General features: G+C 39.3%; 1 protein-coding gene and 1 long non-coding RNA gene across 2 annotated transcripts in view; both read left to right on the plus strand.

The window, feature by feature from the left end:
• Nucleotides 1–604: 604 nt before the first annotated feature.
• LOC139715500 (uncharacterized) overlaps nucleotides 605–27300 on the plus strand; it is a 37218-nt gene continuing 10522 nt past the window's right edge. The window contains exons 1-2 of the mRNA XM_071627070.1: nucleotides 605–1300; nucleotides 26744–26900. Coding sequence (XP_071483171.1) covers nucleotides 695–1300; nucleotides 26744–26900 — 763 coding nt within the window. The 5' untranslated portion in view covers nucleotides 605–694. The remainder of the gene's footprint in view (nucleotides 1301–26743; nucleotides 26901–27300) is intronic.
• LOC139715499 (uncharacterized) lies at nucleotides 15887–19115 on the plus strand. Its single transcript, XR_011709828.1, has 3 exons — nucleotides 15887–15984; nucleotides 17705–17820; nucleotides 18885–19115. It is a non-coding gene; the product is annotated as an uncharacterized lncRNA (long non-coding RNA).

Consider the following 27300-nt stretch of genomic DNA (forward strand, 5'->3'; position numbering starts at 1 on the left):
TTGGTTGGGCTCTCAAATGTAAACATATCACAACATTATCATTAAATAGGTGAATGTTTGACCCATGTGTGTAATGAGTTATCCCTCAGTATCACATATTTTCTCGACACTGACTATGGCTTTCGCTTACGTTCCTGTAATGTTTCGCGATAATCGCGCTTGTATGCAACATTTTCTTTTGTCCGTTTTGTTTTTGACGTGGGGAGCATTTACTCTGTTTTTACGCTAACAAATTTTATGGTGAAAATCGATTCCGCAATAGTCAAGTTAGAGCCTGCGTGAACCCTGGTCAAGCCGTTTAGGTTCCGTGTAGTATATAGCTCGATGTAACTAAACGAATTTACTGGCATACACACAGTTCAGGCTATTGGGGCAACGGGGCATACACTGTGTTCGGAGTTCAGCGTGCAGTAACAGAAGACAACGCATGCGCACTAATAATCTTCGATCTACTTTGGTGTATGTTTAGCGTTGCGATACAACTACAGTTTGACTACACGCATGCCGCCGCTTTAAGAGTAATATATTCAATGACGAGCGGACGCGTGTGTAAAGGCAACAGCTTCATGTGCTGTGCGTGTTCTGATCTTAGGCCTACCACAAGCGCTTTCAGAGAAAAAAACAGAGACGCATAATCATTTTCGCCCAAATTTACGTCCTTTCAGGCAAGTTCTGAAACATTCTAATATTTGATATGGCTGCAGTTAATAGCCAAGCTGTGATTCTCGATGCCATTGACTCTTTGCGAAAGCGCAAAGCTCGACCCGACTTGGAGCGAATTTGTCACATGGTGGAGCGTAAAAATGGCATTCGCAGCATGGACGTGATTCGGGAGTTGAATCAAATGGTGGACGCGGAAACCGTCATCAAAGTCGATTACAAAGGTAACACCAGCTACAGAAATGCCGCCAAATGGTGCAGAAGTCGCCTAAGTGGATCTCAGCTCAATTCCAGCGATGCCACGCGAGCTATTCTTGCTGCGATCGAGAAACTAACGGCCAAAGACGATCAGTCTACTCGCTCGGGACAGGCCCAAAGTCTTCCTCAACCTCGCAAAGCTGACCGCGCGCCTGAAGAGGGTGGAGCGACTTTGGAGGAGATCGAGAAGTTTTTCGTTGATGAGGACCCCGACACAAAATTCACTCAAAGCTATCTGCAGGAGGCTATCAAGAGAGAAATCGGTGCAGGACGGATTTTCACGGCCAAAGAGGGTCGATATGTCCTTGCAAAAATTGTATACAGCCATGAAAACGAGAACACGCAGAAAGTGAAGCGAGGGCGACCGCCCTTGAAACGGAAGGTTCGTGGTGTTTGTGTGTTTTTCGTTTTGTTTTGTTTTGCTTTGTTTTGTTCTGTTTTTTTTTTTCATTTTGTAAACTGATATCACAAATGCGCGCGAGCTGGGTCATAATGAACTATACAAGCCATCCAGGGATGCCGATGCAGATTGATCAATCATAATAAACTCACGTAACATCTATCTGCGACAATAATGAACTTTAAAAATGCAATTCAATAGTTGAACGACCCGCATTACGTCACGCTCTTGCCTTTGCGTGTGTAATCACCGGGGCAAATAGCGCGGACGAAGGTTACTAGTATTCTCCACAGCTCGGAAGTGACATACATTAAAAATTGTGCTTATATGGAGGTGACGGATCGAGGGATTGATAACGTACGCGTTTGATAGATTATAACACAGTGTAATAGTAATTTTGATTACTGTAATAATGACATGGAGTGACGGAGGGGGGGGGGGGGGGTGGGGGGCATGTGAGTTTTCCGATTCACTAAAGGGCGATAGGTCAACAGTATTGATGTCAGAGCCATGATTCGTCCGCAGTGATCGGTAGGCCTACGTTATTAACTTATGTGGCTCTGATAGTCGATCGCATAGTAATAGCAGTGCTAGTGGGAACTATAGTTCGCGCCGTGACCTACTACTTCACGTGGCGACATGAACTTCAGTCGTTCTTATGACAGCATCAGAACCGTGCGTGCTATGCATGCTGGCGAACATCGCAAGACTGTCAACATTCAGAAATCAGGCCGCAAGACTTATCGCACGCTTAACTATACTTCTGGGTATGCTTGACCATTCTCTTCGTTTGTTTGGGTTTCTGCTCACACACAAGTGCGCCTGCGTCACATTTCCTCGCGACATAATTTCGAAAGTGACAAGAACTTCAGTCGGCGCGTTAAATTGTCAAACATGATTATTATCATCTTAATGCGTCTGCACCTATCGCCTTTTGCAGATCGAGCGCCGTGAAAGAGATGTACGTGGGGCATATAGGCCTATTCAATAAGATAGAGGCACATATAACATGCGCGTCAAGTTGCAAGAGTACAGCTACGCTTATTTCGACGAATCTCTTGGGTGTGTTGGCTAGATCATGCACATTCATATATAATATATACATTGTATAATACATAACATTGACATATATCGTCAGGCCTATAATGTTCTTATTTTTGTTATAATAGTAATTATAATGATGATGATGATGATGATGATGATTATAACAATAATAATAATTATTATAATTATAATGATAATAATAATAATAATAATAATGATAAGAATTATTATCATTATTATCATTATTATCAATATTATTATTATTAGTAGTAGCAGCAGTATATAGTATATAGTACATGTACTGTTTATGCGTATGTGTGCCTGTCTCATGGCCGGCGCCACATTTTCAAAGTGGGTTGGGGGCACTTCCGGGTTTCATCAGCTAAACAAGCAAGCAAGCGAGCAAGCAAAAAAAAAAAAAAGAACCAACAACAACAACAAAAACGCACTCCAGTGCATCTTTCTTATTCCACTTCCGGGTTTCTTCAACTGACAAGCATAATCATAAGCTTTGCTCGTATACTTGGCAGCCGAAGTGTAAGACAGAAATGTCGACATAATACACGTATACGGTGTCTCTTTGTTAGGAACATAGGCCTATCGGTCAAATTGATTGAGTTTTCAAAAGATATGTAAAGTGCACAGATCCAGGGAGGTGGTCTCCACTTCCCCGATAGAGATCGGGCACGATGTGAAGAAGATATATAACACGTGAATCGCGCATAATCTTGGATGTATAGGCCTACCATATTTCATAATCTGAGCATGGTAAATTAAGTAGATACAGGTCCAAGTGCAGTTTTATCGCAGTGCAAACATAATTGAACGAATGCAACGGAGGGCAGCATTGTCCGGGATACCAATATCGCCCATTGAAATTGCCCAAGCAAAGAAACTGTGTGATTACAACCTCGGTTATTCTTCACTAAACTTGCGGGATTCCCCTGTGCATGAAAATCATGGTTCTATATTCACGGAACAATACAGCGTGGCTGTATACGTATCGAAAGGAAAGCATGTCACGTGCAAGCAATCAACAATCACATTCTTACGTCAGTTTCTACCCACCGTACACACATTTATATGAATATGAAGGTATCTGAAGGCCTTATCATGGTCGTATATTATGTTAGTCTGGGTTATTACCGGTGGATGTTCGGTAGCTAGTCTAGTATAGATATCACGCCTATTATATTCAGCAGTCAGGGAGTCTTGGATTCGAGCCCCACCCCAATGGTTTATGCCCGTGATTTGGTGTTTTTTTTCTATCATGGTTTTTACTCAAGAACTTAAATTTATAATCGGTAGATGTTATACGTCGATGAAGGGCAGGAATCAGTAATTTGCATAAAGTGTTACTGCTCTTCAAAACTCTCCAAATGCTACGTACAGTTTATGTTTCATTAAAGCGAACTTTGCAAACAAAATATCTGAATATTATCAGAATATATTTATATGCGGTAACATTGCACATTTCGCGAAAGTCATGTGTAATGTTCAGTAGATACTTTCATGAAAACGCGTCACAGTTTTGTTGATATCGCTGGCAATTTATTTCGTTCGGTAAACCCCCATCGCCACCGCGGTCGAAGCCACTGTTGACATTGACGAATTTGTGCCATCACAAGTGTGTATAGTAATCCACTGCTGCAAAGTCCAAGGGTAGCGGCTTTGGCCATGCAATGCCACTGAGCAGTGCGTGACTCGATTTTATAAAGCTTCGAGGAGCTGTCTAATACGCGATCTATGGCAAGTTTGGGGGTTATGCGTAGTTTTCATGCGTATACATTCAATGAATGAGTAATTAACGTCTATATTTCTGAAATTCTTGTGCACGGCACACTACAATTCACCATCCATCATTAATCTCACCCCTTCTCATTGGTCCTTCCGCCATTCTAGGGTTGTGTAGTTTTGAGGCAGCAGCTCATGATTGCATTGTCTCTTCCTTGTGTATTGTTTATCACAATGTTAGTCAAGCTATCATGCCCTTGAGTTCACTATTATATACACAGTGAGAATAACCTGAAGTTCACCTCAACGTGGGCATTTATGTGTAAAATATAGTCTTAAACAGGGCGGAACGCGGGGTGGGGGGGGGGGGGGGGGTGGGGGACTCCAGCCCTTTTCCTCAACTCCTTTTTTTTTTTGGGGGGGGGGGGGGGAGTCTGTTGAAAAAGTTACCACTAACCCGTAACCCCCCCCCCCCCCCCAAAAAAAAAAAAAAAAAAAAAAAAAAAAAAACATGCATGGCCCCTGTTTAACATTTGCACGGCGGGGACGTAGAATTTGATCGTGCAATGCAACAAAACGTTGCGCATTGATAGTACGCAATTAATAATACACTCTTAATGCGGTTCTGTTGTGCATTATTATGTTTTTAATGCTGCGCCGAATTCAGATATTTTAAATCAGTCGGGATTCGCAGACGTGAAGAAAACGCCTTTGCCATTGTAGGATTCACGTACGCGAATTAGCGGGTTGTAAATCTCTAGATTTGCATCGTGATCGAAATCTGGAGATTTTTGCACGTATGATATAGACACAAAAATCCCATCGCGATGCAAATCCCAAGAAATCTTGCGCTTATTTCAGAATTATCCCGACAATTCGTCAAGCGGTGACCGTGTGAACGCTGGACCAAATAATCTCTAGATATTGTCATATCCCATCATTCAAAGCGCACATCACAAGAGCGTACGTAACACACGACTGTGACCCGCAAGATTAACCCTATAAAGCCCAAGCTATTTTAATCCTTCCCAGGTCTTACCACTCTAAAAAAATCCGGTTCAGAACTGACCCGGAACCGGGTCCGTTGGGGTCACACCCCGTTCCGGGTCAAAAATGACTTGGAATTTGGTCATGAAGACCCGGAATGGGGTCAGCCTGACCCAATTCATGACTCTGAATGGGATCGTATCTGACCCCAATTACGGACCCTTTCCGGGTCAGTTCTGACTCGGATGATTTAAGAGTGTGTGATAAGGGGGGGGGGGGGAGGCATATTATATAACTTTGTTATTAGTTGATGTATCATCGTCATATTTGGCACAAAGGTAGAACAACTCAAACTCTACATGACCTTACATTTGAACTTTCTCAAGGTCACCCATGGAGGGCGCTATTTACCAAAATATAAAGAAATACTTAGGAAATATGCTAAAAACGCGATTTTCGGTGTAATTTCATTATTCCAAGTATATATGTCTTATTATAGAACATTTTTTTCATATTTGCCACAAATCATAAACAAGACGAATCTCTTTATTTGTTATGGTCGAAATTTCTCAAGGTCACCACATGGGGGCGGTATTCATAACAATATAAAGAAATACATTATGAGACCTGTGATTGTTTGTCACATTTCATATTTTCAGAATATTGGAATTTCGAGTTTGCAGATTGATAATATGATAAACAAATAATATTACAGGCATAAGTTCGGTGAAAGAATCAAAATGACACTAAAAGGGCAATCTTTGGAAAATACTGGGGTTTTTTTCAGTCATCTCTATTATATCTATTGTTTGATGCCTTTGTTTAAAAAAAACAAAGGAAATAATAAGAAAAACATTTCAGGGCCATAATTGCTTCGCATTTTGCGTCTTCAGCAAATCTCACGCAAGACACACCCATTTCACATATACACTATAATATTGTTAATTGAAATTGAAACAGAAAAAGACGCAAAATCTGACTGACATGGTTGTCAGTTTACGGTTGCCATGGCAACCAGCAATATCAAGTATAGGTAGATTATCGGCCAATATCAAAATGTTCGCAATAAGATTTTAGGAAAAGTTACCAAATTTGGTTGACATTGGATGAAGGGCAAAGGAGTGGCAAATGAAAATTTGGGCTTTATAGGGTTAAAGGGCAAAGAGAAGCGAACGCAGTAAAGCGCACTGTATGCGCCAGAGCGGGGTATTTCTCTCCTCGTGAACTCTTGCAAGAAATCTTAAGATATGGATCTCGATCGTTATCCCGCTATTTCCTACGTGTGAATGCAACCACGAGCATTATGATCAAGACAGTCACCGTATCACTTGGAATATCAACCCAAAGTACATGTCTCATGGACAATTCAACTAACTCCTGGCTATTACACGTCCTGGAGGAGATATTCCTTTTATATGCAGATTATGCTGAACTCCTTCCTATTGATGAAGTTCATGTTCCGGCACATGAGACTAAGTGCACACATAGTACAATGACAAAACACCGTCGTTATTTCGGGAGTGTCGTTTACACGAATTACCACAAAGTTGTACGCAGGTGACGTCATAAGCCCGTGACGGAGAGGATGATTTGATTCCTCGTTTTGAAAGACGTCAAATATGCATATCAGTACATACATTGCACATATCATAATTATTGTGAATGCATGTTTTTGACATCCCTATATGACAAATTAAAAAAAAAAAAACGCAGGGAAGTTAAACTAGCCTTCACTTGGCTGTTACCATTAAAGGAAGTGTCACACCTTTCCGGGCAAGCTACGCGGGCTTGTTGCGAGCAGGGATTTTGCAGCAAGCAGGAGAATTTTCCGCGGGCGGACAAGAATGTTTGCGAGTTTCGCGCTTGTATCTTACCTGCTAGACGCGTGCTACATACCTTTTACTTGCGTGTATTCCGTGTGACCTGCTTGAGAGCTTCGAAACCGATCCGTTTTCTGTTACGAGCGACTTACGGGTACTGCGAAGTACCTGCATTGGAGTTGCCTGCGAGGTGCTGCCGGTAAGGGTCTCCTTCTGGTGTTCTGCGTGTACCTCTGCGAGCGAACCCCCACGACTCACTCGGAACAAGTTTTGAGCATGCTCAAGGCCTTTCATACCGTATCTGGGGAAGTTTTGGGGGTTGACTTGCGGGGAAACAAATTTGCTAGCCGGAGCTCTCCGCAGTAGGTCCGCACCTGACAGTACCTAGCGCGTATCTCGCCCGTAGTTGCCCGGAGGTGCGCACGCAGGTCCGATTTACCCGCAGCCAAGTTTCGAGCATGACCAAAACTTTTTCCGGGTGAGTCGCGAGGATTGCCCGCAGAGGTCCACGCAGAACGAATTCATTCACTGAGTTGTCAGCCCCTACGCGCCTGGCACACAGGTCACACAGTATACCCGCAAGTAGAATTTAAGTAGAGCGCGTCCAGCAAGTAAGACACATGCACTGACTCGCCCAAATACTTGTCCGCCCTCAGAAATTGTCCGGGGTTGATGCTGGAAAATCCCCGCACGCAACAAGCCCGCGTAGCTTGCCCGGAGAGGTGTGACAGGGCCTAAAGGCCGTGTCACACCAGCCTTGCGTGCGACTTGCATAGAACAATTTTGACTTCCCGGAGGTCCCCGTAGATGATCCGCACATGACAGTACCTAGCATGTATCTCAAAAGTAGTCGCCCGGAGGTGCGCACGCATATTTTTTTACCCGCAACCGTGTTTAGGCCCTGTCACACCTTTCCGGGCAAGCTACTCGGGCTTGTTACGTGTAGGGATTTTCTAGCATACCGGACATTCCTGAGGGCGGAAAAGGATTTGTGCGAGTCAGCGCATATGTCTTACTTGCTGGACGCGTTATACTTGCGAGTATACTGTGTGACCTTTGTGCCAGTCGCGTGGGGGCTGATAACTCAGTGAAGGAATTCCTCTAATGGAATGGCTGAAATCTCACAAAATTTCATTATCTTGGCTGCGTACGGGACTGCGAAGTACCTGCGTGGGAATTGCCTGGGAAGTACTGCCGCTAAGGGTCTCCTACTGGCGTTCTGCGTGGACCTCTACGGGCATTCCCGCGACTCACCCGGAAAGAGTTTTGGTCATGCTCAAAACTTGGTTGCGGTTAAATCGGACTTGCGTGAGCACCTCCGGGCAACTACGCGCTAGATACTGTCAGGTGCGGACCAACTGCGGAGAGCTCCGGGGAGTTAATTTGTTTCCCCGCAAGTCAAGTCGCAGAAGTTCCCGCGTACGGTATGACAAGGCATGAATGAAAATTGCAAACATTCTTGTTCGCCCGCTGAAAATCTTCTACGTGCTGGAAACTACCTCCTCGCCACAAGCCCGCGTAGCTTGCCCGGAATGGTGTGACACGGCCTTAAACATGGTTGCGGATAAAAAGATTTGCGTGCGCACCTCCGGGCGACTACGGGTGAGATACGTGCAAGGTACTGTCATGTGCGGGTCATCTGCGGGGGTCTCCGGGTAGTAAAAATTGTTCTTCGCAAGTCGCACGCAAGGCTTGCCCGGAAAGGTGTGACACGGTTAACATTGTTCACGTTTGTTCACGAGCATTCTTGAATCTTAAAGGCATTGTTTAACATTGGGAGCAGTACGTGATTTAAGAAATGTTCGAGTTATCACATTTGATGAATAGGCCGGGGTGTAGGTCAGTTGTATCACAAACATTTATACCATATAAAAATTCGCAATAAAGCCTTAAATATAAGGAGATATCACTGTTCTTCTCCATAAACCATAATTGCATGTAGACATTTTATTCTGGAGCCAATGCTATCATAACCATTGTTCACATTTTGTGCTTTTAACGATACATAACATTGATTATGCTGATTATTATTTTTTTTTTTACATTGGTTGTTTCTATCTTTAACTCACATTTTAGAACTATATTTTAAAGCACTACATCTGGGATTTTGTTTCATCCGCAAATGGTGAATAATGCCTTTAATGACAAATTGCTCTATCGTGTCTGTAAGGAAAATTCTCTGGCGATTGCTTAGTGATTACAAGAGAGCCGTACAATTCCAAAGCGCTGTCATCGAAATTGTGATTCTATACCGTGCCAAGTAAAGCTCTGTTAGCGTATAATTCCATCCTGCGAATCGGTTACGTGGGACCGTGGATGGGCGTGACGAGGTCAAGAAATGAGCGCCCATGCAGTTACTGTGGTTAGTATTGAGTACAGCCGTGTTGCCAAGTAGGCGTCTTTGTGACGCAAATGGCGAAAACATCGTCACCTGACCACTTTTATTTCTTTTTGACAGCTGCTATAGGCCTACATGTCACGGACATGAATCTTCACAGATAAATCGCATGTTTAATTTACGAACAGGGACACGGTGGCAGTTGACTATTTTGCGTTGACCGAAAGAGCATTCTCCTCACACATGGTAAAGCACAGCTACAATTATGTGTGTATGTTTGTGTGTGTGTGTGTGTGCGTGAATGGGGGTGTTTATATATATATTATGTTCGGTTGTCCATTCATTTTTTAATTCACCCGTAAGTTATTATTTCATTCATATTGGTTTATGCAATTATGCTTTCTCTCTATTTTCTAATTCATTTATTTTGTTCGTATCTAGTAAGCCTAAATACATGAAGAAAAGGAGCATTGCCACTGGCAAAAAAACAAACAAACAAACAAACAAAAAGTGTTAGCAAAGACACGCATGACTGATATCAGTTTTGCGAAAATATTCAGTAATATATTATTGTAGTATCCTGGGAGACATTGCACTTATTGCGCAATCAATTAATTGTATCGATTCATTTTAAAGTAAAACATTACCAAAATATGAGGGGAAAAGGAATGAGCGATGGACTTTCGTATATACATCGTATTATACCGTATGCTCCCCTCCCCCCCCCCCAAAAAAAAAAACAACAACAACAACAACAAAAAACAACACACAGACACGATCGGATTTTCTGCAACAACTTTAAAGATAGTGAATCAATCAAAATGCAATTTCAGGGTATGGAACTATGAATTATTACCCACATCTTATAAGAAAAAACAAACAAACAAACATCCGATTTGCGTCAGTTGTCACAGAGAAATGGAGATCTTTGTAAAGCATATATCAGAAATCCTTTCCCGTTTGGGATAGTGTGAAAATGGATGAATGCTAATATTAAAGAAAGATATTGAATTATTAACTCATGGAAGACCGGATTGAGCTCTTCCTCATTTTGGCTTTCTGTTGTTTTTTTTCCTCTCACTTTTTTTTTCCACCAAAATAATCATGAGCAATAGTATTTACGCATATGTATATATATATATATATATATATATATATATATATATATATATAACATATTGATATCATGTTATGCACAGAATTTCAATTCATTTGTTATTAGCCCTGTCAGTTGCGAGCAAAATATTTTCGTTCATATATGGATGCAAAGAGCATCCAAGTGCTAAACTTGGAAGAAACGGAACCTTGACATGTTTTACAAAGATCCACATTTCTCCATGACCACTGAACCAAAAATTGAATGTAAATAACAAGTTATAGTTTCTTTGTGTAACTTTTTTGAAAGTTGTAAATGCAGAAATTCTGATTGCATTTTTTTTTGGGGGGGGGGTTGAGGGACATACTATATAACAGCCTGTGCTTTTATAACATTTGAAGCATTATTGACAAAGTGGAAAAGACGCTTCTTTTCCAGATTCGTTAAACAAGAAAAAAAAAGCAAAACAGCTTTTTCACGTATGATTAGCACAAATCTGATTTTCTCTCTCTCCTTGATCACACCAGTCATCACGCAATTTGCAGGTGGGTGAAAGTAAATGCTATTCAGTGACCTTGAAAACAGAATCGACAAGTCAATATTAGGCACGCCAGAAATAAAACAGACTATCCCGTGTATTCCTGCGCTCAAATTACTATTTAACAAAGCTAAAGCAATTTTGACCAAGACCTAACTTGTAAACATATGTAGTTGGAACTTTCATAACTGTTTTTTCTCCCTTGTAAAACCAAAGTTCAAAAGGCGGTGTTAAAATCGAATTCGAAAATGGCGAGAGCGCAAAGCAATCAAGGCAACATTAAATTGCGGCGGGAAATTTTATTGTTTTGTGTACACACGAAGTAAGCTGAAAAGTACAAAAAATATATACCACAAGTTACTCTTTTTTTTGTCTTTAGCGGGTAATCGACGAGGGAAGTTCATTATGACCATTGTCACTTTTTCACATGCTGGACGAAGGATTATTGCTACTTTGTAATCAGTTTGTATCAGTTTGGATGTGAAAAATAAAATGAAATTAAATGAAAATGAAATATTTTAGTAGGAGTTTAATTATAAAGCCGTATAGTGCTATCAATATTGATAATATTGATTATAGTAGTAATGGAAGGCAGCTTTTATATTTAATTTCTTTATGCTAAGAGCTACTTGTACTTCAATATCGCACATGCTTATGAAGAACATGTGAATTATAATCCACAGTCAATTCGACGTGTTGGCACGAGGCGTACTATTTTCTGTGATAAAAAGGGTTCTAGCGGCAAGAAAAGAAACTTGATTATTTTAAAGTGTCATGTACTTTCGATGATTTCATAGTGATGCTGGTCATATCTCACGTATTATGGCATTGCATTAGGTGATGATTTCATCGATCTTAATTTCTTTTCATTAAGTTTTCCAGAATAAGATATACATAAATGCATAATATGCCTTTAGGGCCTATTATTATGAGTAAGATTATAGATATATCTGCTTTTATCTTTTTCATAAAATTAAGTGATTGTTAATCTATTTCGCTTGTTGTTATTTGTACAACTGAGTATGGACAGATAAAATAAACAGAACGAAATTGAAACATAGGCCTACGAGGACAGATCAAACAATAGTAACGTTATAGTAACAAAAAGCCCATGTATATACAGAATGAACTTTACATATACAATACATGATATACGTAAATCAGTCTATATAGAGAGTTTGCTATGTTTATGCTTGGAACTGAAATCAAAGGTTCGTTAATCCGAAATGGAAGAAGTTTCGTTAGTCCGAAGGGTCGTTTTCCGAAAGCTTGTTGATCCGAAAATTGAATAAGGTTTCATTTTCGGATTGAAGAATTCCTTCAGACAACCAAATGTAACCGCAATGTTTTGTCTCTGAGACTCACCTATGACCTCAACAACATTGACTGACATTTAAGTCCTAGTTTAGTGATTTCAATCACTTTTGAACAAGCTCCTTGGCGTGCTGCCTCGAACATTGAATTTCATTTTTTTCAATAGAAATTAAAGACTCCTTTATGACTCCGCCCTGAAGGGTGCCGGAGGAATCCTGCTTACTGGTTCGTCTGTCCGTCGGTCCGTACCCCTCATCTCTACATTAAAAAAAAAATGAAAAAAAAAATTGAGAAACAAACAGACAAACAAACAAGAAAACAAAAATGGAGTCTCTCGGTAATTGGTCCAGAGACAGGCAAAGTCTTTCAAGGTCAAATGTCAAAGATCAATTTTGGACTGTGGATATATTATAATTTTTGATAAGTCATATTCGTAATTTCTGTCTAGCGCTACGCAATAGCTTTAACGGCAAACGAGACGGATACGCTTAATTCACCATTTTCCTTCAAATATATATATATATATATATATATATATATGTATATATACATATAAATAAATAAATATATATATATATATATATATATGTATATATACATATAAATATATATATATATATATATATATATATATATATATATATATATATATATAACACTGTCATCAGCCGGATCGTCATTACCTTGATTCACTGCGGTAGACTGTTATTATTATATGCATTGAATTTACCATGTGGGTAGACGTTCCCTTTAACCACAAAAATTCACGTAGGCACATGCTGGAAATACATGTACAAGAAACAGTTTCATTTCCTCGTTAGCTCAGGTATAGTTATTCGAGTCAGAACAGAACTTTTTTCCTATCGTAATAATGACTGACACATGAACCCTGCCTTAAAAAAAAAAAAACAAGCAAACAAGCAAACAAACAAACAGGGCTGCCAGCTTTCGAGTGAGCTCAACATCAATAACGGGAGAAGGAATTAGGCAAGAAAGAAATTTAAAATAAAAGAAAGAGAAATCAACATTAGGGCTGAGTAATGGTGTTATTAGGAATAACATCACCCATAATGACAATGTCGAATGAATAAGTAATATTTAACCGCCGAGTTCTGGAAATACGTCATGCAAAAAAAGAAAAAGAAAAAAAAAGCCTAATCAGATGAGGAATAGCGCGACCGCCCGGAAAAAAAAAAATCCTCTGTGGGTTTTACATGCACACTGTTAGAACGCTGTGTAAAATTTCGTTGTTTAAAATATTGTTGTTTAAAATTCTAAACAATGTTGTTTAAATATAGAAAATTGGAGCTTGATTGCCTTAAACAGCGGTTGTTTAAAAACAATTCGGAATGATTGTCCAAACAATTAAACAACGGTTGTTTAGAAATTGATGGGCAAAAGTCATGTGATAGTCATGAACCAATCAGCGGGCCTGCATGTATCCTTCGTCGCAATCGATCGCCGCCGGGCGGCCACCGCGCCTCACACACACACGTACATCACACGTTTATGTACGTATAGCTATACAGTAGCGCGGCTATTCATCATGATGGACGGCGGTGACGATGACTGCAATGCAGCTATATGGAGTCACGAACATTCTCAGCAAATGGGGTCTAGCTATAGAAGAACTTTGCCAGTCATTCCAAGGTATTTATTTATTTAACTGATAGTTACATCGCTTCATGCCCATCTGTAATTTGCATGATGTATGAAGCTAGTCACGGCTCACGCTTTGGGTTCTTGGCCGGGCTGCGCTACGTCTCGCCTTCATGCATGTAACGTAATAGATCTAACAAACTGTTAATGTTAACGTTTAACGTTAAGTTAGGTCGTCTGTACCGGTACGTACATTATGTTTTTCAACCAACTCGTGCTTGTATAAACACTTGCATAATTCAATCCTTACATACGTTTTCAAAACTTCACATAAAATACGAATTTCTTTTACAAAAACTAATCATCTAAATCAGCGTACGGAATATTCCCATTGTTGACACAGTACAGTAGCCTATTCGTTGTACAGTATTCTAAGTTTGTAACAGGCACCGTATCACATCATGCACAAGTATAGGCGCAGTGTCCGAGTTCGATGATGTAGAAATCTAACAAGTTAGTTAGGCATAGGGTCTATAACGTGACGGATAGGGCCTAGCTAGGTAATGCTAGGGCCTAGTCAAGGGCTAGGGCCTATATTTTAGACTGCTAGTGCTAGTGCTAACTAAGTTCAATTACGCAATGACCTGTCTTGATCATTTCCTACCTCATAATTTAACTGTTGTTAGAACTTTTATGTCATGGTCGGCTGTATGATAGCCCTACTACATCAACCACCCTCTTGTAATAAACCAACCGTGTATTAATTGGCGCACTGAACGCATACAGAGTAGTACTATAGTACGCACTTCACTGCACGCAAAGCACATAAAAATGGATTGGCTTTGACTGTTGATGAGGATGGTGTGGGAAAACGCGAAAATTCACCGTTCATTAACAGAGTTAATGGTTTTAATCAAGGACAAAATTTCGAATGAATATTTTCACCGAATCGTAATGTAATGTCTATGGAAGTTTCTAAAAAGCTTCGTACAACACGGTGTTCAATACAAGTCGGTTTGCGTGCATTGTCAATGCAAAAACAGCGGTCGATCTCAAGGAGCGTTTAACCGCGGGGAGCTGAAACGAGGCCACGCAAGTTCGATGGCGATATTTTTGCACTGAAACTTCGAATCGAAAAGGGAACAAAGGCATTTGATAGCCTAGCTCTGGATTTTCTCAATCACGTAGGTCAAGTTTTTTGCATGAATTTCAGTGTTCAATATTCTTATCAAGCAAATAAACATTAGGCGGTCGATGAGTAGTAGGTCCATGCAACCGTACAACCAAAATCTACTGTAAACATAACGAACCCCCTAAAATCCAATAGTAAAGTGCAAGTTCTGCTACTTTTGCTGGAGCAATTCATTCTTTACTGAGCATCATTGCCATCAATGATGCTCGATGAATTAAGGTCTACGTAAGCTTCCAGTAGAAAAAAAGGCCTAGAACCCCTATAGAAAATGAAGATAAAGACAGAAAACAGATTGTGGTGTTTTTAACGCACAATATAGTCTATGCACCACATGTAAACTTAATGCCTGTAGTAATAATATACATGTACCACCTTAGTAGAGTTCTATTTGTTTCGTGTAGGTAGGTGGTTTGGAACCAATTTTTGGCACTTTTGTCACTTTCGAATAAGTTTCTATGCAAAGATTAGGAGCTTTCTTCTCAGTCTGTCAAGATTTCCATGCCAAACGAAGCACATTGTGCAAATTCACACAAACTTGTGAGAAAAATGTTTATAGAATGAACATTTTTGCAGAAGCTAATGATCATGCATAATTCACTCCATCATTTATGTTTTTGTTATTACTTGAGTATTATATTTTTTTCCATTTGGTTTATAGCATTCTTTCTGGGCCACCCTTAATATGATTACAAATGCAATCTTGTTCCCTAATTTGTACAGATCAAGCAAGACTTCAGCCAGGAGATCATGGCTGAAGACAGGATGTTTGCAGCATGGCCATGTATGCTGACAAAGTACTCTAGTATGGGGAATCAAGATGTCCATCGTAGCAAACGCTGCTTATTCGTCACATTCAGCCAGGAGATCATGGCTGAAGACAGGATGTTTGCAGCATGGCCATGTATGTGACAAAGTACTCTAGTATGGGGAATCAAGATGTCCATCGTAGCAAACGCTGCTTATTCGTCACACGGGTGACACCGATGCCCTAGTGATTTCCCAAGGTACATTTTAAATAGTATTGCTCTGTGTAGAGATTTTAATCTACAGCCCCAGTACCACCCTTTCCTTTTTTGCATTTGAGTTGAGGTGAATTTATTAACAACATTAACAAAATACTTACAGTATGTACATGACTATAAAAAAAAATTGTTAGACCAAGAAATTCATTCAATGCTTGTTAATTAATTTCTAAGACTTTCGCAAAAACCTGCAAAAACTGAAGTGGATCTGTAATTTCAAAGCCAATATCAAAGAGATCATCCGGGCTCTTGATGACTCTGCTTTGTCCATCATTCAACTTGCATGTCATGTTCCCGTATTTGGTTTTGTTGCCGATTCGACATCATGAGCTTCCTTGGCATTTATCATGCACTGATCGAGTGACATATTGCATGCCTTTAGATCTTCATTGATGTACACACTTTTCATGTTCTCTTTTCCTTTCAGACTAGAATGCCCAGAATACAGTTTGTTCCTTTTGTTTGCAATAAAGTGGACTTTGATCTGCCTGCTCTTTCCTTCTTGCCTTTTCCCCAAGATGATGACAAGATCATGAAGATGAGATGTCCTCTTTCCAAATGTCTAAGCCAACTTCCTTGGCAACATTTGACTCGCCCTCAGTAAGCTCTCCCTCTGTCTCCTCAGCCCCCTCTGGCAGGCCAGTCAGGCAGAGATTGTCCCTCCTTAGCTCATGTTGGACCTCGTCCTGCTGGAACTGAATCCTCAAGAGATGACATGTGGATTCAGAACATCTTTAATTGTGCTCATACAAGCTTCTTTCGCTCCTTGTATCACATGCGGTAGTGCAGCTTTAATGACTGTAACTACAGCTTGGACAATTATTTGGGAGAGGCTGTCTCCTGCCCCTCTCTCACATTATAGCACCTCACGGCCACACAGTTCATGTACACTGAAACTTCTGGACGGTTTGTCCTTGCCTCCTTCATCTACCATTCCCCTTTTCTTCTCCACTACCTGATCAACTCACATGATAATCAAGCTTTTGTCATTATAGGATAACATTAACAGAGAAGTCTTTTATGAACTATTAAAGTTTTTGCATTCTTTTTCCTACTACTTGGAATAAAAATCACTGGACCTTGAACATCCCTTGCTCTTGCTAATCTAATTAAGATATATGCATATTAACTGATCTTGCTTTATGCAATGCCAGAATATGACATGAACCTCCTGCAAAAGCCCAAATGTCATTCATATTGCAATAGTCTTTGTTAAGCACTTAACAGTAGTGCAAGATTATTCTTATTAAGGCACTGGCTGTCAACACCATTCAACTTTCTTACATCCAAGTTCATGGTAACTCTGATTGCTGCTTTGTAGAATAGCATGATGATTATTACAGCATTATAATTCTAATGCTTGGCCTTACAAGTTTGGCTCTACTCATCCACAATTACTTGCCCGTCTTGGTAGTAAATGCCGTTGCCAGAATCAGTCCCTCATTCAAAATGTGTAGTATTTTCTACAATACCCTCCAAACAACTTTAAAACAGCCCCCCCCCCCCCCCACACACACACAGTTAGTAATCCTGGTTGCAATCAAGTACAATACACTGTAAGTACATAAGCTAGCATCTGAATATGAGCTGATACTTGTCAGCATTTCTCTTTATCAGCCTTGATTGTGTTAATATTTTTAAAGGGTATATTTGTACTTATCATTCAAAATACTCCCCCTGTGTCATACATTTTGCTCCACAGAGGAAAAAGAGACGCTTGCATTCAGCATGCTGCCGCTAGTTTGCCGAGGCTGGACTGCGAGGGTGTGGGGCAAGTGCTCCTTTCAGGAGTCAGAGTTATTCTACGACTTTCAACCTGTAAGTACCTAACTGTTCGGAGGCTAATCTTCTAAAACAAGTGATGTGTTGCCCTCTTATTAAAATGATGAGATGGACTTTGACATTGCAATACAAAATATAGAAATCATCAAGCTGTGGTCCATAGTTACAGAAATTCCCAGTTTATGCTGTTTCATTTGTTAGTTTAGTCCATGGATTCTACATATTTATGCAAATTTACTATGTTGCTAATGTATGCTGTGAATCACAATAATTTTTTTTAATGAAAAAAAAAATCTTATATTACATAGTCAACATACATATTTACTTTATTTTGTGCCTGACTGCTCAATCACACACTTGTCCAATATCAATATGTCCTTTTCATTTTGATAAAAAGGGGAAAAAATTCGCATGAAATGCAAAATTGGTCCCAAATGTCGCCAATAAGGAATATTCCATTCATTAATAAATATTGCACTTGACTTATGGTACCATTATATTCAGCAAGATGCTGGAAATATATCACATACCACTCATATACATCCAATGTGATACAGGGTGTCTCCCCCCCCCCCCCCCCCCCCCCCCATACCAAAAAGAAAAAAGACCTCGCATACTCCTTAATGTTCCTACAATGTAAGTGGACAAAATTGATATACTACTAGTATTGGAAAGAGTAACTTACCCAAAATAATGAAATGCAATTCAGAAGTAGTTTTTGTTTGATAATACTTTTTGCCTGGGCTTGCCAGCAATAAAATTAATTGCCTTTCAGAAGTTCCCATAGGCCAAACAGTTGAAAATTCATTCAGCCAGGTCATGGTTAGCCCTTGCAAGAATAGAAAATGTAATACATGGATGTTATATACTACATAAAATACCCAATTTAGGGTATATGTTTGCAAATGAAATGTTGCAGAATTTGGCCAGGCACTTTATTATGAACTCTACCTTGAACACTGGAGAGGTGTGGGAATTATATCTGTTCTGATGGACTTCATTATACCAATGCCTCAACCCAACACTTCTGCGTAGATTATTTCAAGATTTTATCGAGATATATATGCATGTTTCTTTTCCACTTCCATTTCATTTTACAGGAGGGCACAGACCTGGCTTTCTACATTGGACAAATTGACAGGAAGCAGAGACCACAGCCCTTCATCTTGCTGATGGGAGGATCCTGGAAGAAGCCACTGCAAACCTTTGTCATTAGGAAGTTTTCGCTACACGACGCGAAGACCGAGAATACGAGGAAGCGATCACTTGTGACAGTCCCCGTACTCTGACTCCCGTCCCCATATCTATGCAGTTTCGCTTTCCTGTACAAGACGGAGGCGTGGGGACAAGATCACTGATTGGTTGGCTGACTGGCTGGCTCACTCCTGCCCAGCATTGGGACCGAACGCTATTTTGGCCAAGTACCGTACTCGTTTTCCCCCGGACGGGACCTCCCTCAGATTTGATCATGTGCAGAAGCAAATTTCGCACACGACACGCTCAACTCCCGGCCGCGTTGTGCTTGCGAAAACTCCCTATTGTAGAGAGACAGGGATTCTTGTTTCCAACTTTGACAAAGGCTGTGGACTGTGCATTCAAAGTGCATTATGTCCTAGATGTAGAGTACCAGGCTCAATGTTTTGCTGCCTGGCAGTTCTTGGAGACAGTTGTGTACAAAATGCCTGGTAAAGTGACGTCCAATTCTGTGAGAGAGATCAGGACATACCTGAACTCTTCAAATCAGGAAGATTAGATGCGTAGAATGAGATTTTCATGGTCATCAGAAGTTTAATTGACAAAGTTGACTTTTAGGTCATTCGTCAAAGCAAAGGTTTGGTATCTATGTTTTATTTGTTTATAACTCAATAAGTAATGGATACATGTCACATGGAAAGATCAAAGGTCATGAGAAGATTGTTCTATTAGTGGTATTTTGCATAGTAGTGACTTAATGAAATATTGGGCAAGATCTTCACAGGTTTATACTGAAGCATGACAGTCAATTTTCAGAAATATAGCAATTGTGAAATTAAAACCTCATATCTGTTGAGCATAATGGAGGTGACACTCTGTACTGAATGTGGCCTTCATAAAATTCAAGATGAACTGCGTTTCGTAGAATGTATATTTCCATTATGAATTTATTTCATTGTATATAGAGTAATCTTCATTACTGCCATCTCTATCACAGGACTGACAGAGATGATCTTTGCTGGACAGATGTGCTGTACTTGGCACATCCCAGTTATGAAAAAAACAACTGTATGTGTTGGTAGCAGGTATGACTTCTCAAATTACACCAGTAAACAGGAGTAAATTTCATTATAATTACAATGTACTGTATATGTTATTTGGTCTGTTCAGATATGCTGAATATGGGTATGGAGTAGAATTTTCACAAGAGATAAAACTTATTTCTTAGTGTGAATGGTTTCTCCATCTGCAGTATATTTACAGTCATCATTGTACTGTCAAGGAAATATAATCTAATAACCCCTGACTTACTATTGCAGATGTTCCCCAAAAGCATTGCAACTGAAATGATTCAAAATGTTGTTACATCAAATTGAACATTGTTAAAAATGATCTAGTTAATAGAGAAGCTGTGTAGTGCAATACCTTCAGTAATATTTTCTTAGTGGGGCAACAAAGTACAGTATTGGGACAGAAAAGCAAATCCTTAGAGGGTCATTCCCTTATGCTTCGCTTATGAGATTTCCAAGCGCATGTAATAGTGACAAACACTTCAAGAACAAAGTCAGTGGTTCTAAGAAAATCAGATAATTATTCCAGGAAATAAGACTCATTCAAGATTTATCTTGTCTTGTCAGGGTATGATCACTATAAAACTGGATAATGTGTCTGTAAGATGTGCATTGGACTGTAAAAGCATTCTGAAAAATTACATTCTCTGTGTACTGTTCATTCAGTTAGCCCTTTTGGACCGATCTGAGGGCAACTGATGGTCCCCATGCACCCACACAATATGAGAAATGAAGCAACAAAACATTCAATGTGGCACAGGTATAGATAATCTCAAGCTGAACACATCCGTGTTATGCATAATAATTAATTCTTTAATTATTGCATGTTTCAAATTCAATTTGCCATTGCAGTTTAGTTGAAATATTGTGAAATGTGATTTTTACGGCATTAAGCGCCCCATTTGTATGTAAGTGGAATCAAAATGTACATTTGACAATACACTAATCTTTAGATGAGTCGAGGTCAATTCAGCTGGGAAATCACTTACCTCAAGCATAACAAAAGCTTGTGATTTTTCCTCTGCAGTCAAACTGCATATTTTTACTAAATTCGCGCAAGTCGACACATTTTTCTCGGTTCTCGAGAACTTCGACTTATCAAAGGTTAACTGTATAAGAAGAATTGTTACTCTGTATATATTCTGAAAATGGATGAGACAATTCTTGATTGGCTCAATTTGTTATTTGTAATAAGTTTGCACATCGATGGACATATTGACCAATTGAAGGTTTTCTAATGATACGATGTCAGCAATATAGACAGTGAAAATGTGCTGAAATATATAATTGGCCAAAAAAATAAACATTTGTGTTATTGTGCTTATATACAAGTGAGTTGTACAGTAATATGGGATTAAGAACTGTTTAAATTCTAAACATGAATATTTAACATTTGCTTTAAACAACCCAGTTGTATAAAATTACTTTTAAACAACCCAGTTGTATAAAATGACTTTTAAACAACAGTTGTTTAGAGTTTTAAACAACTTTTTTTAAACAACTCAGTTGTATAAAATTACATTTAAACAACAGTTGTTTAGACTTTTTAAACAACTTTTTTTAAACAACCCAGTTGTACAAAATGACTTTTAAACAACAGTTGTTTAAATTTTTAAACAACTTTTTTAAACAACCCAGTTGTTTAAATTTCTTTTAAACAACAGTTGTTTAGAATTTTTAAACAACAAAGGGTTAAAAGTTTAAACAACTACGTGTTGTTTAATTTTTAAACAACAGTTGAGCGATTCACCGGTTAACTTGTGGTTGTTTAAAATTTTAAACAACCTTGTTGATTTTTTTCTAACAGTGCATGCATTCCGCCTCTTCCCATTATTTATAAGATATGACACTTCTTCAGCTTCATATTATTTTTATGGACTTTCTTTTCGTTGGACTATGCCCATGCACGAAGATGACAAACGATAAGCATGAGAAGTATAGTGTGAAAATTATAATTCCGTCCTTTCAAGTGAATGCGTTTCCTGGACTTCCATGCTGTAACGCGGTTATGAAGTGATTACCTCTGCGTAAATGCGAGAGACAGGAAACGGGTAACAGCGCGTACGTGTTCGCGGAGCTTATATAGCGTAATATACTGTAGTGAAAAAAGAAAAAAAAAACCGAACAACCAAACATTTTTTTCCCTATTTCACGTGTGTGTGTGTGTGCGTGTGTGTGTGTGTTCTCAGAACCAGTAGCGTTCAGTCGTGGCAGCGGTGTTTTCTTTTCTTTTTATTTTTTGTTATCGCAGTCTTTAATACATAATGAGTTACCGCCTGCGAGTAAAGCGCTATCTAACCAACATCCCATGTATAGCGTGTACCCATGACTGCTGCTTGTCAATGGCATACATGCCGTAATGCTGTACATAATTAGGCCTATACCAGCCATAGTTTATATAAATCTGTCATTATTTACCAGACACATTGTATGATTATACCTTTTTCCTCAATCTGTCTGCGTCCTGATGAGCGTAACGTGTGAGAGATTACCGTTGGGATTCAAGGGAGTGTTCAGCGGAAATTTTAGTCCAGTGTGCAGAGTGACATTGCTAATGATGTTGATAACAGCAATCATGTCAGTGCTAATATATTGTGATATAATCGTCCAAAATCAAAAAGTATTAATCACACGACACGTTGGTTGATATTTAATTATTTATTCAATTATTTATTGAAACATATTTATACAGGATAAAAAACGATCATCTAAAAGCAGTTTTACATCGAAGTCCTGTGTAAAAACGATGCATTTTCCTTCACAGGGGATACTGTAAAAGAGACAACATAAAAAAGACCCAAAATAAGTATCGTTTTCCAAACAGATGTAGAACAAAAAGGACTGCCGGACTGGGATACAAATGCACAATTCGTTAAAAAAAAATGCTGAGTTATTGGAGTATATGCTGCCCACTATTCACACCAATCAAAATCAATACACACATCAAAATCAATACATCAATACAGGCCCTAATTATGTGCATTGAGATTAAACCTTGTTTAAAGGTTAGACCAAAACTGTGTTTGCGAAGTCGGAAGATATTAAGTAAATGCACAGCTATATAGGAATCTATTGAAGCAATACATCTTTGAGTGATAATTACGTTAATGAATGACTGTAAACGTATTACCGAGAGAGACAGACGATACAGAGAGAGAGAGAGAGAGAGAGAGAGAGAGAGAGAGATGAAACGGTTAAATCACATTTGCCTGTATATATACGGACTATTTTCTAACGTGTTCCGTGCGATACATCGTAAAGTATAGAGTTTATGATGTTTCTCACAGCAACTCGGAGCAATTTCTTGTTCCGGTGAAGCCTATATAATTGTTATTCATTCATAATATCCTTGTATAGCATAAGGATTGGGCCACATGATTATACGCTCCAGAAGAATTGTTTCATCATGTAAATACAGATGGAGTTTCCTTGAAAACAAGGTATGAGGATAATTTATATAGGGTGACTATGCAGGTAAGAAAAATATTTTAGTTATTCTTTTTTTTTTTTGTAGAGAGACAAAACGTAAGAAGAGGATTTAGTGAAGGAGGGAGAGAGAGAACGAAGGACACATTTCTACATTCTACATGTGAAAAAGATAAATGCGTCAGAATGTTGTTGTTTTTTTTGTCCCATTGACTTTTTGTCGGTTTTATTTGTTTTGTCATGATGGTTTGTCTGTCAGTAAATTGCTCGAAGTGCAAAACAGTGTCCTCGTCGCGTGTTTCTTCATTTCTTATTCGTGGAGTGCGCATCGTTTCTATGGACACGCGGCGCCAATTTGTTTCGTCACGACGCTATAAATAAGATGGCATAATGCGAGCAAGATCACGTCCGAAGATCACGTGTAACCACTCTTCTGGTTAACCTCTTTGGACCTGAATTCATGAAGGTGGTTTAAATTTAAACCATGGATTATGCAAATTTTTTTTCTGCGTGGGCTATACGATTGACAGATTGCGTACGCCAACAGACGTCCAGTACATGTATATAGAACGGACGCGCGTTTATACGCGCACGTCAAAGGTACACCTATTTCACGCTTATATTAGTCCATGGTTTAGACTTAATCCACGGTCTAAATTTAAACCACGTTCGTGAATGTGGGTCTTTGTGTTCGCCTTAAAGGACTAGTTTATCTTGATATAAACATGTGTGGCTTGAGTGAATGCAGCAATACCAGTAGAGCACATTATTAGCGAAAGTTTGAGGAAAATCGGATAATCCGTTCAAAAGTTACGAGTTTTCGAATTTTCAGTGCCGCCATCGCTCGATGAGAAGACTAAGATGTCACATGCTAAGAACGATATAAAGAACATAAGTATGAAGAAAATGCAACATACTTTCAGTTTTTGGCATGATAAAGGAACACTTGACTTGCCTCTTTCAGAAGGCAGGGTGAATGATATCACCCTTACCATACGTCAGTGACAAGTCGACAGAATTATGTAGGCCTACGTTAAAAAATTGTGGCATTCTCAAACTTTCACTGATGTGTAATATTGCTGCATTCACTAAATCCACATTTTTTTTTATTATGAAGGTGAACTTGTCCTTTAATCTCAAGCGTGTCCTCATCAGGCTTTTCCTTATACCCTATATTGTAAAGCTCAAGAGCTTTCCTTTCAAACCACAGATTCTCATGACTGCGCCATTTCTCCTTACACAACGTCATTGATACACCGACTTTTTTTCAATTATGTCTCGGGTCATTTCTCCCAAATTTGCTGATAATAGTGTAGAAAGGGGGTCTTTGTCCCATCATGTGCGTATACTTTTTGTTGTATTATTTACGGCTTCAGGAGGGAGGGGGGGGGTCCATAACAGAAATTCATTCTTCCATCTATCCATCATTGATGAATTCATTAGTTTGTGTCAGAGAGTGTTCATTTTTAAATTAGAAGAGACATTTCGGAGATTTTGCATTTGGAAAATTCGTGTACAGGTGTATACAAAAAAGGCGACTCCTTGCTGTAGTTGCTATGCTGTATGTACTCTTTCCCGGAAGTTCCATCCTGGACTAAAATTCTAAGGGTATAGGGAGACCTTTAGTTTCATGATTGGACTTGGCTATGAATTAACGTTGCAAATCGTGTGACTCGGCAGTGAAGTTAGTGTCGGATGATCCGCCCAGAATTGTTTATGAGCATAGCGGAAGAATTGGGCATGGGGCATTGGGGATTGGGATATTTTGGATAAAGCAAGATGGATTTTCGCGTATAAGATTATAAACGGCCGTATTCTACTCCTTTTCCATAGTGAAGAAAACTACTTTAAAAAAAATCTGACTGCTGTGTATCAATAATACACATGCCCGGGCGTAACTGTGCACATGGCTCGCTTAATTGCTGTTGGCCTAATCATTATGCGTGTGTGCGCTTGGGGTTAACGTTGTATTGTGCGTTTTAATTGATGCAATCGTTTATTTCTTGGAAGGTGGAGAGGAGGCGCTATATAATATAAGGTATTCCGAATGAATTCTCCTTCCATCACAATGAGATGAGATTGCACGCACCCCATTCTGTCTTGATCACTAGCTCGCCGCTACATCATTTTCCTTTATGACAACGAACGAAATCAAAATGAATATAATGTAAGCGGAAAGGTGTCATCTTCCTGTCTCGTGCATGTGCTTGCTCGCATTTTTGCCGCATTTTCCTTTCGACATTAAAAGCCATATATGCTATACGGATTTCAAGAAACAACTCCTGCAAAATAAAAAATGATCCCACAAATTCAAAACAAAATCAACTGAATACTGAAGGTAGGTCGCAAATTTCTATGAAAATACTCGTAGGAGTATATGTCTGATAATCATTTTTTATCTCCGTGCTAATAAGTTTCCTTGTTGTTTCTTTTGGTTCATTTGTTTCTGCATCTTTTTGCCGCAAGTCATGCAGTTTTGAAAATAATATTATGTGGAGAATAAAGAGCTAGACTGAATTATTTGGTAACGTAACATAGTCCACCGCATGCGATGATAATTCTGACAGAAATTATGTAGTAGTATTTCAGCATTCCAAGGTTGCTGTCATTCCAATAAGTGATGGATGACGTGACACACTTTTTTGAGAGATACAACGAATGTCATTACAGCTGCCTTTTTTTTTTACTCCCATCCTCCTCTTATCATGAGATTCATAATGCGATTTAATTCTCTTTAATCATACACCATGCCCTATATATAGCAAGTTTGCTTTTGTTTTTGTTTCTTTATTTTCACTTTCCATCTTATAAGATGGCTGGATATCCCATAATGTGTCCAGCTGCACTAGCTGGTCTTCCATGGGGCCCAGTTGTTGCTGTAAACTTGGAAATTTTCGCGTTACATTAATTTTCGTGTAATTCGCGCTACTTCTGGCTAGTACGAATTCTAAACCCCCCGAAAATATCTTCACAATTTTCTCTCCACATTTTGAATGAGTTGACTATTGCTCAGCGCGAATTCAACAACCCGCGAATAATAATGTTTTTGAGCCGCTCAGCGCGAAAAATTAATCACGCGAAAATACCGACGTTTATATACAGCAACACTTCACGGGGTAATGAAATGCACACTGCTCGATGGGATGAATGAATGAATGAATGGAGTGGGATCTTTTACGTGCGTTAGGTTGTGACTCTCTCTCTCACAAGTCGAACGAATAATGGTTAATTCTATACACGTTTCTCTTCCTCTTTTTCATGTCTTACAGCGAATCAAGAAGACGCACGGTCCCGATTTCGAGCAGGAACCAGTGGTGAAAATATCCGTTTGGGACCAAAAATGCGACTACTGCACCCTGCCCGCCAGCTGTAATAAGTTCGGCAACAAGGAAGAACTGCTTGTCTGCAAAGATTGCACTCTGAAAGGTCTGTATATGCACATCTCAGTTACAAAACAAACAAACAAATGAAAAACTAATAGGGCGGATCCAGGAATTCCGTAAAGGGGGGGGGGCGCAAGGAAGTATAATTATGTTTTTGGTACCACTTCCGGGTTTAATCAGCTGAGGCAACTTTCTGACACAATCGGGTGACAAGGGAGGTGTCCTTCCCACGGTAGGGAGATTCTGTTATTTTTTTAGCAATATTTATATTGGTCATCGTGCGATTTCATGCATACTTATATTATCCACATTGTACATATATAAAGGAACAAAATATTAAAGGGGGCACGCACCATCCCCTTTATTTGTTCCTGTTTATTTATTCTTTTTTAAAGGAAAACAAAATTAAAGGGGGGTGCGCGCGCCTGAAGCGCCCCCCCCCC

The sequence above is a fragment of the Diadema antillarum genome, unplaced genomic scaffold (genome assembly GCF_040938485.1).
Source record: "Diadema antillarum isolate AM-2024a unplaced genomic scaffold, OU_Dant_1.0 scf00000049, whole genome shotgun sequence".
In the NCBI taxonomy this organism is placed as follows: Eukaryota; Metazoa; Echinodermata; class Echinoidea; order Diadematoida; family Diadematidae; genus Diadema; species Diadema antillarum.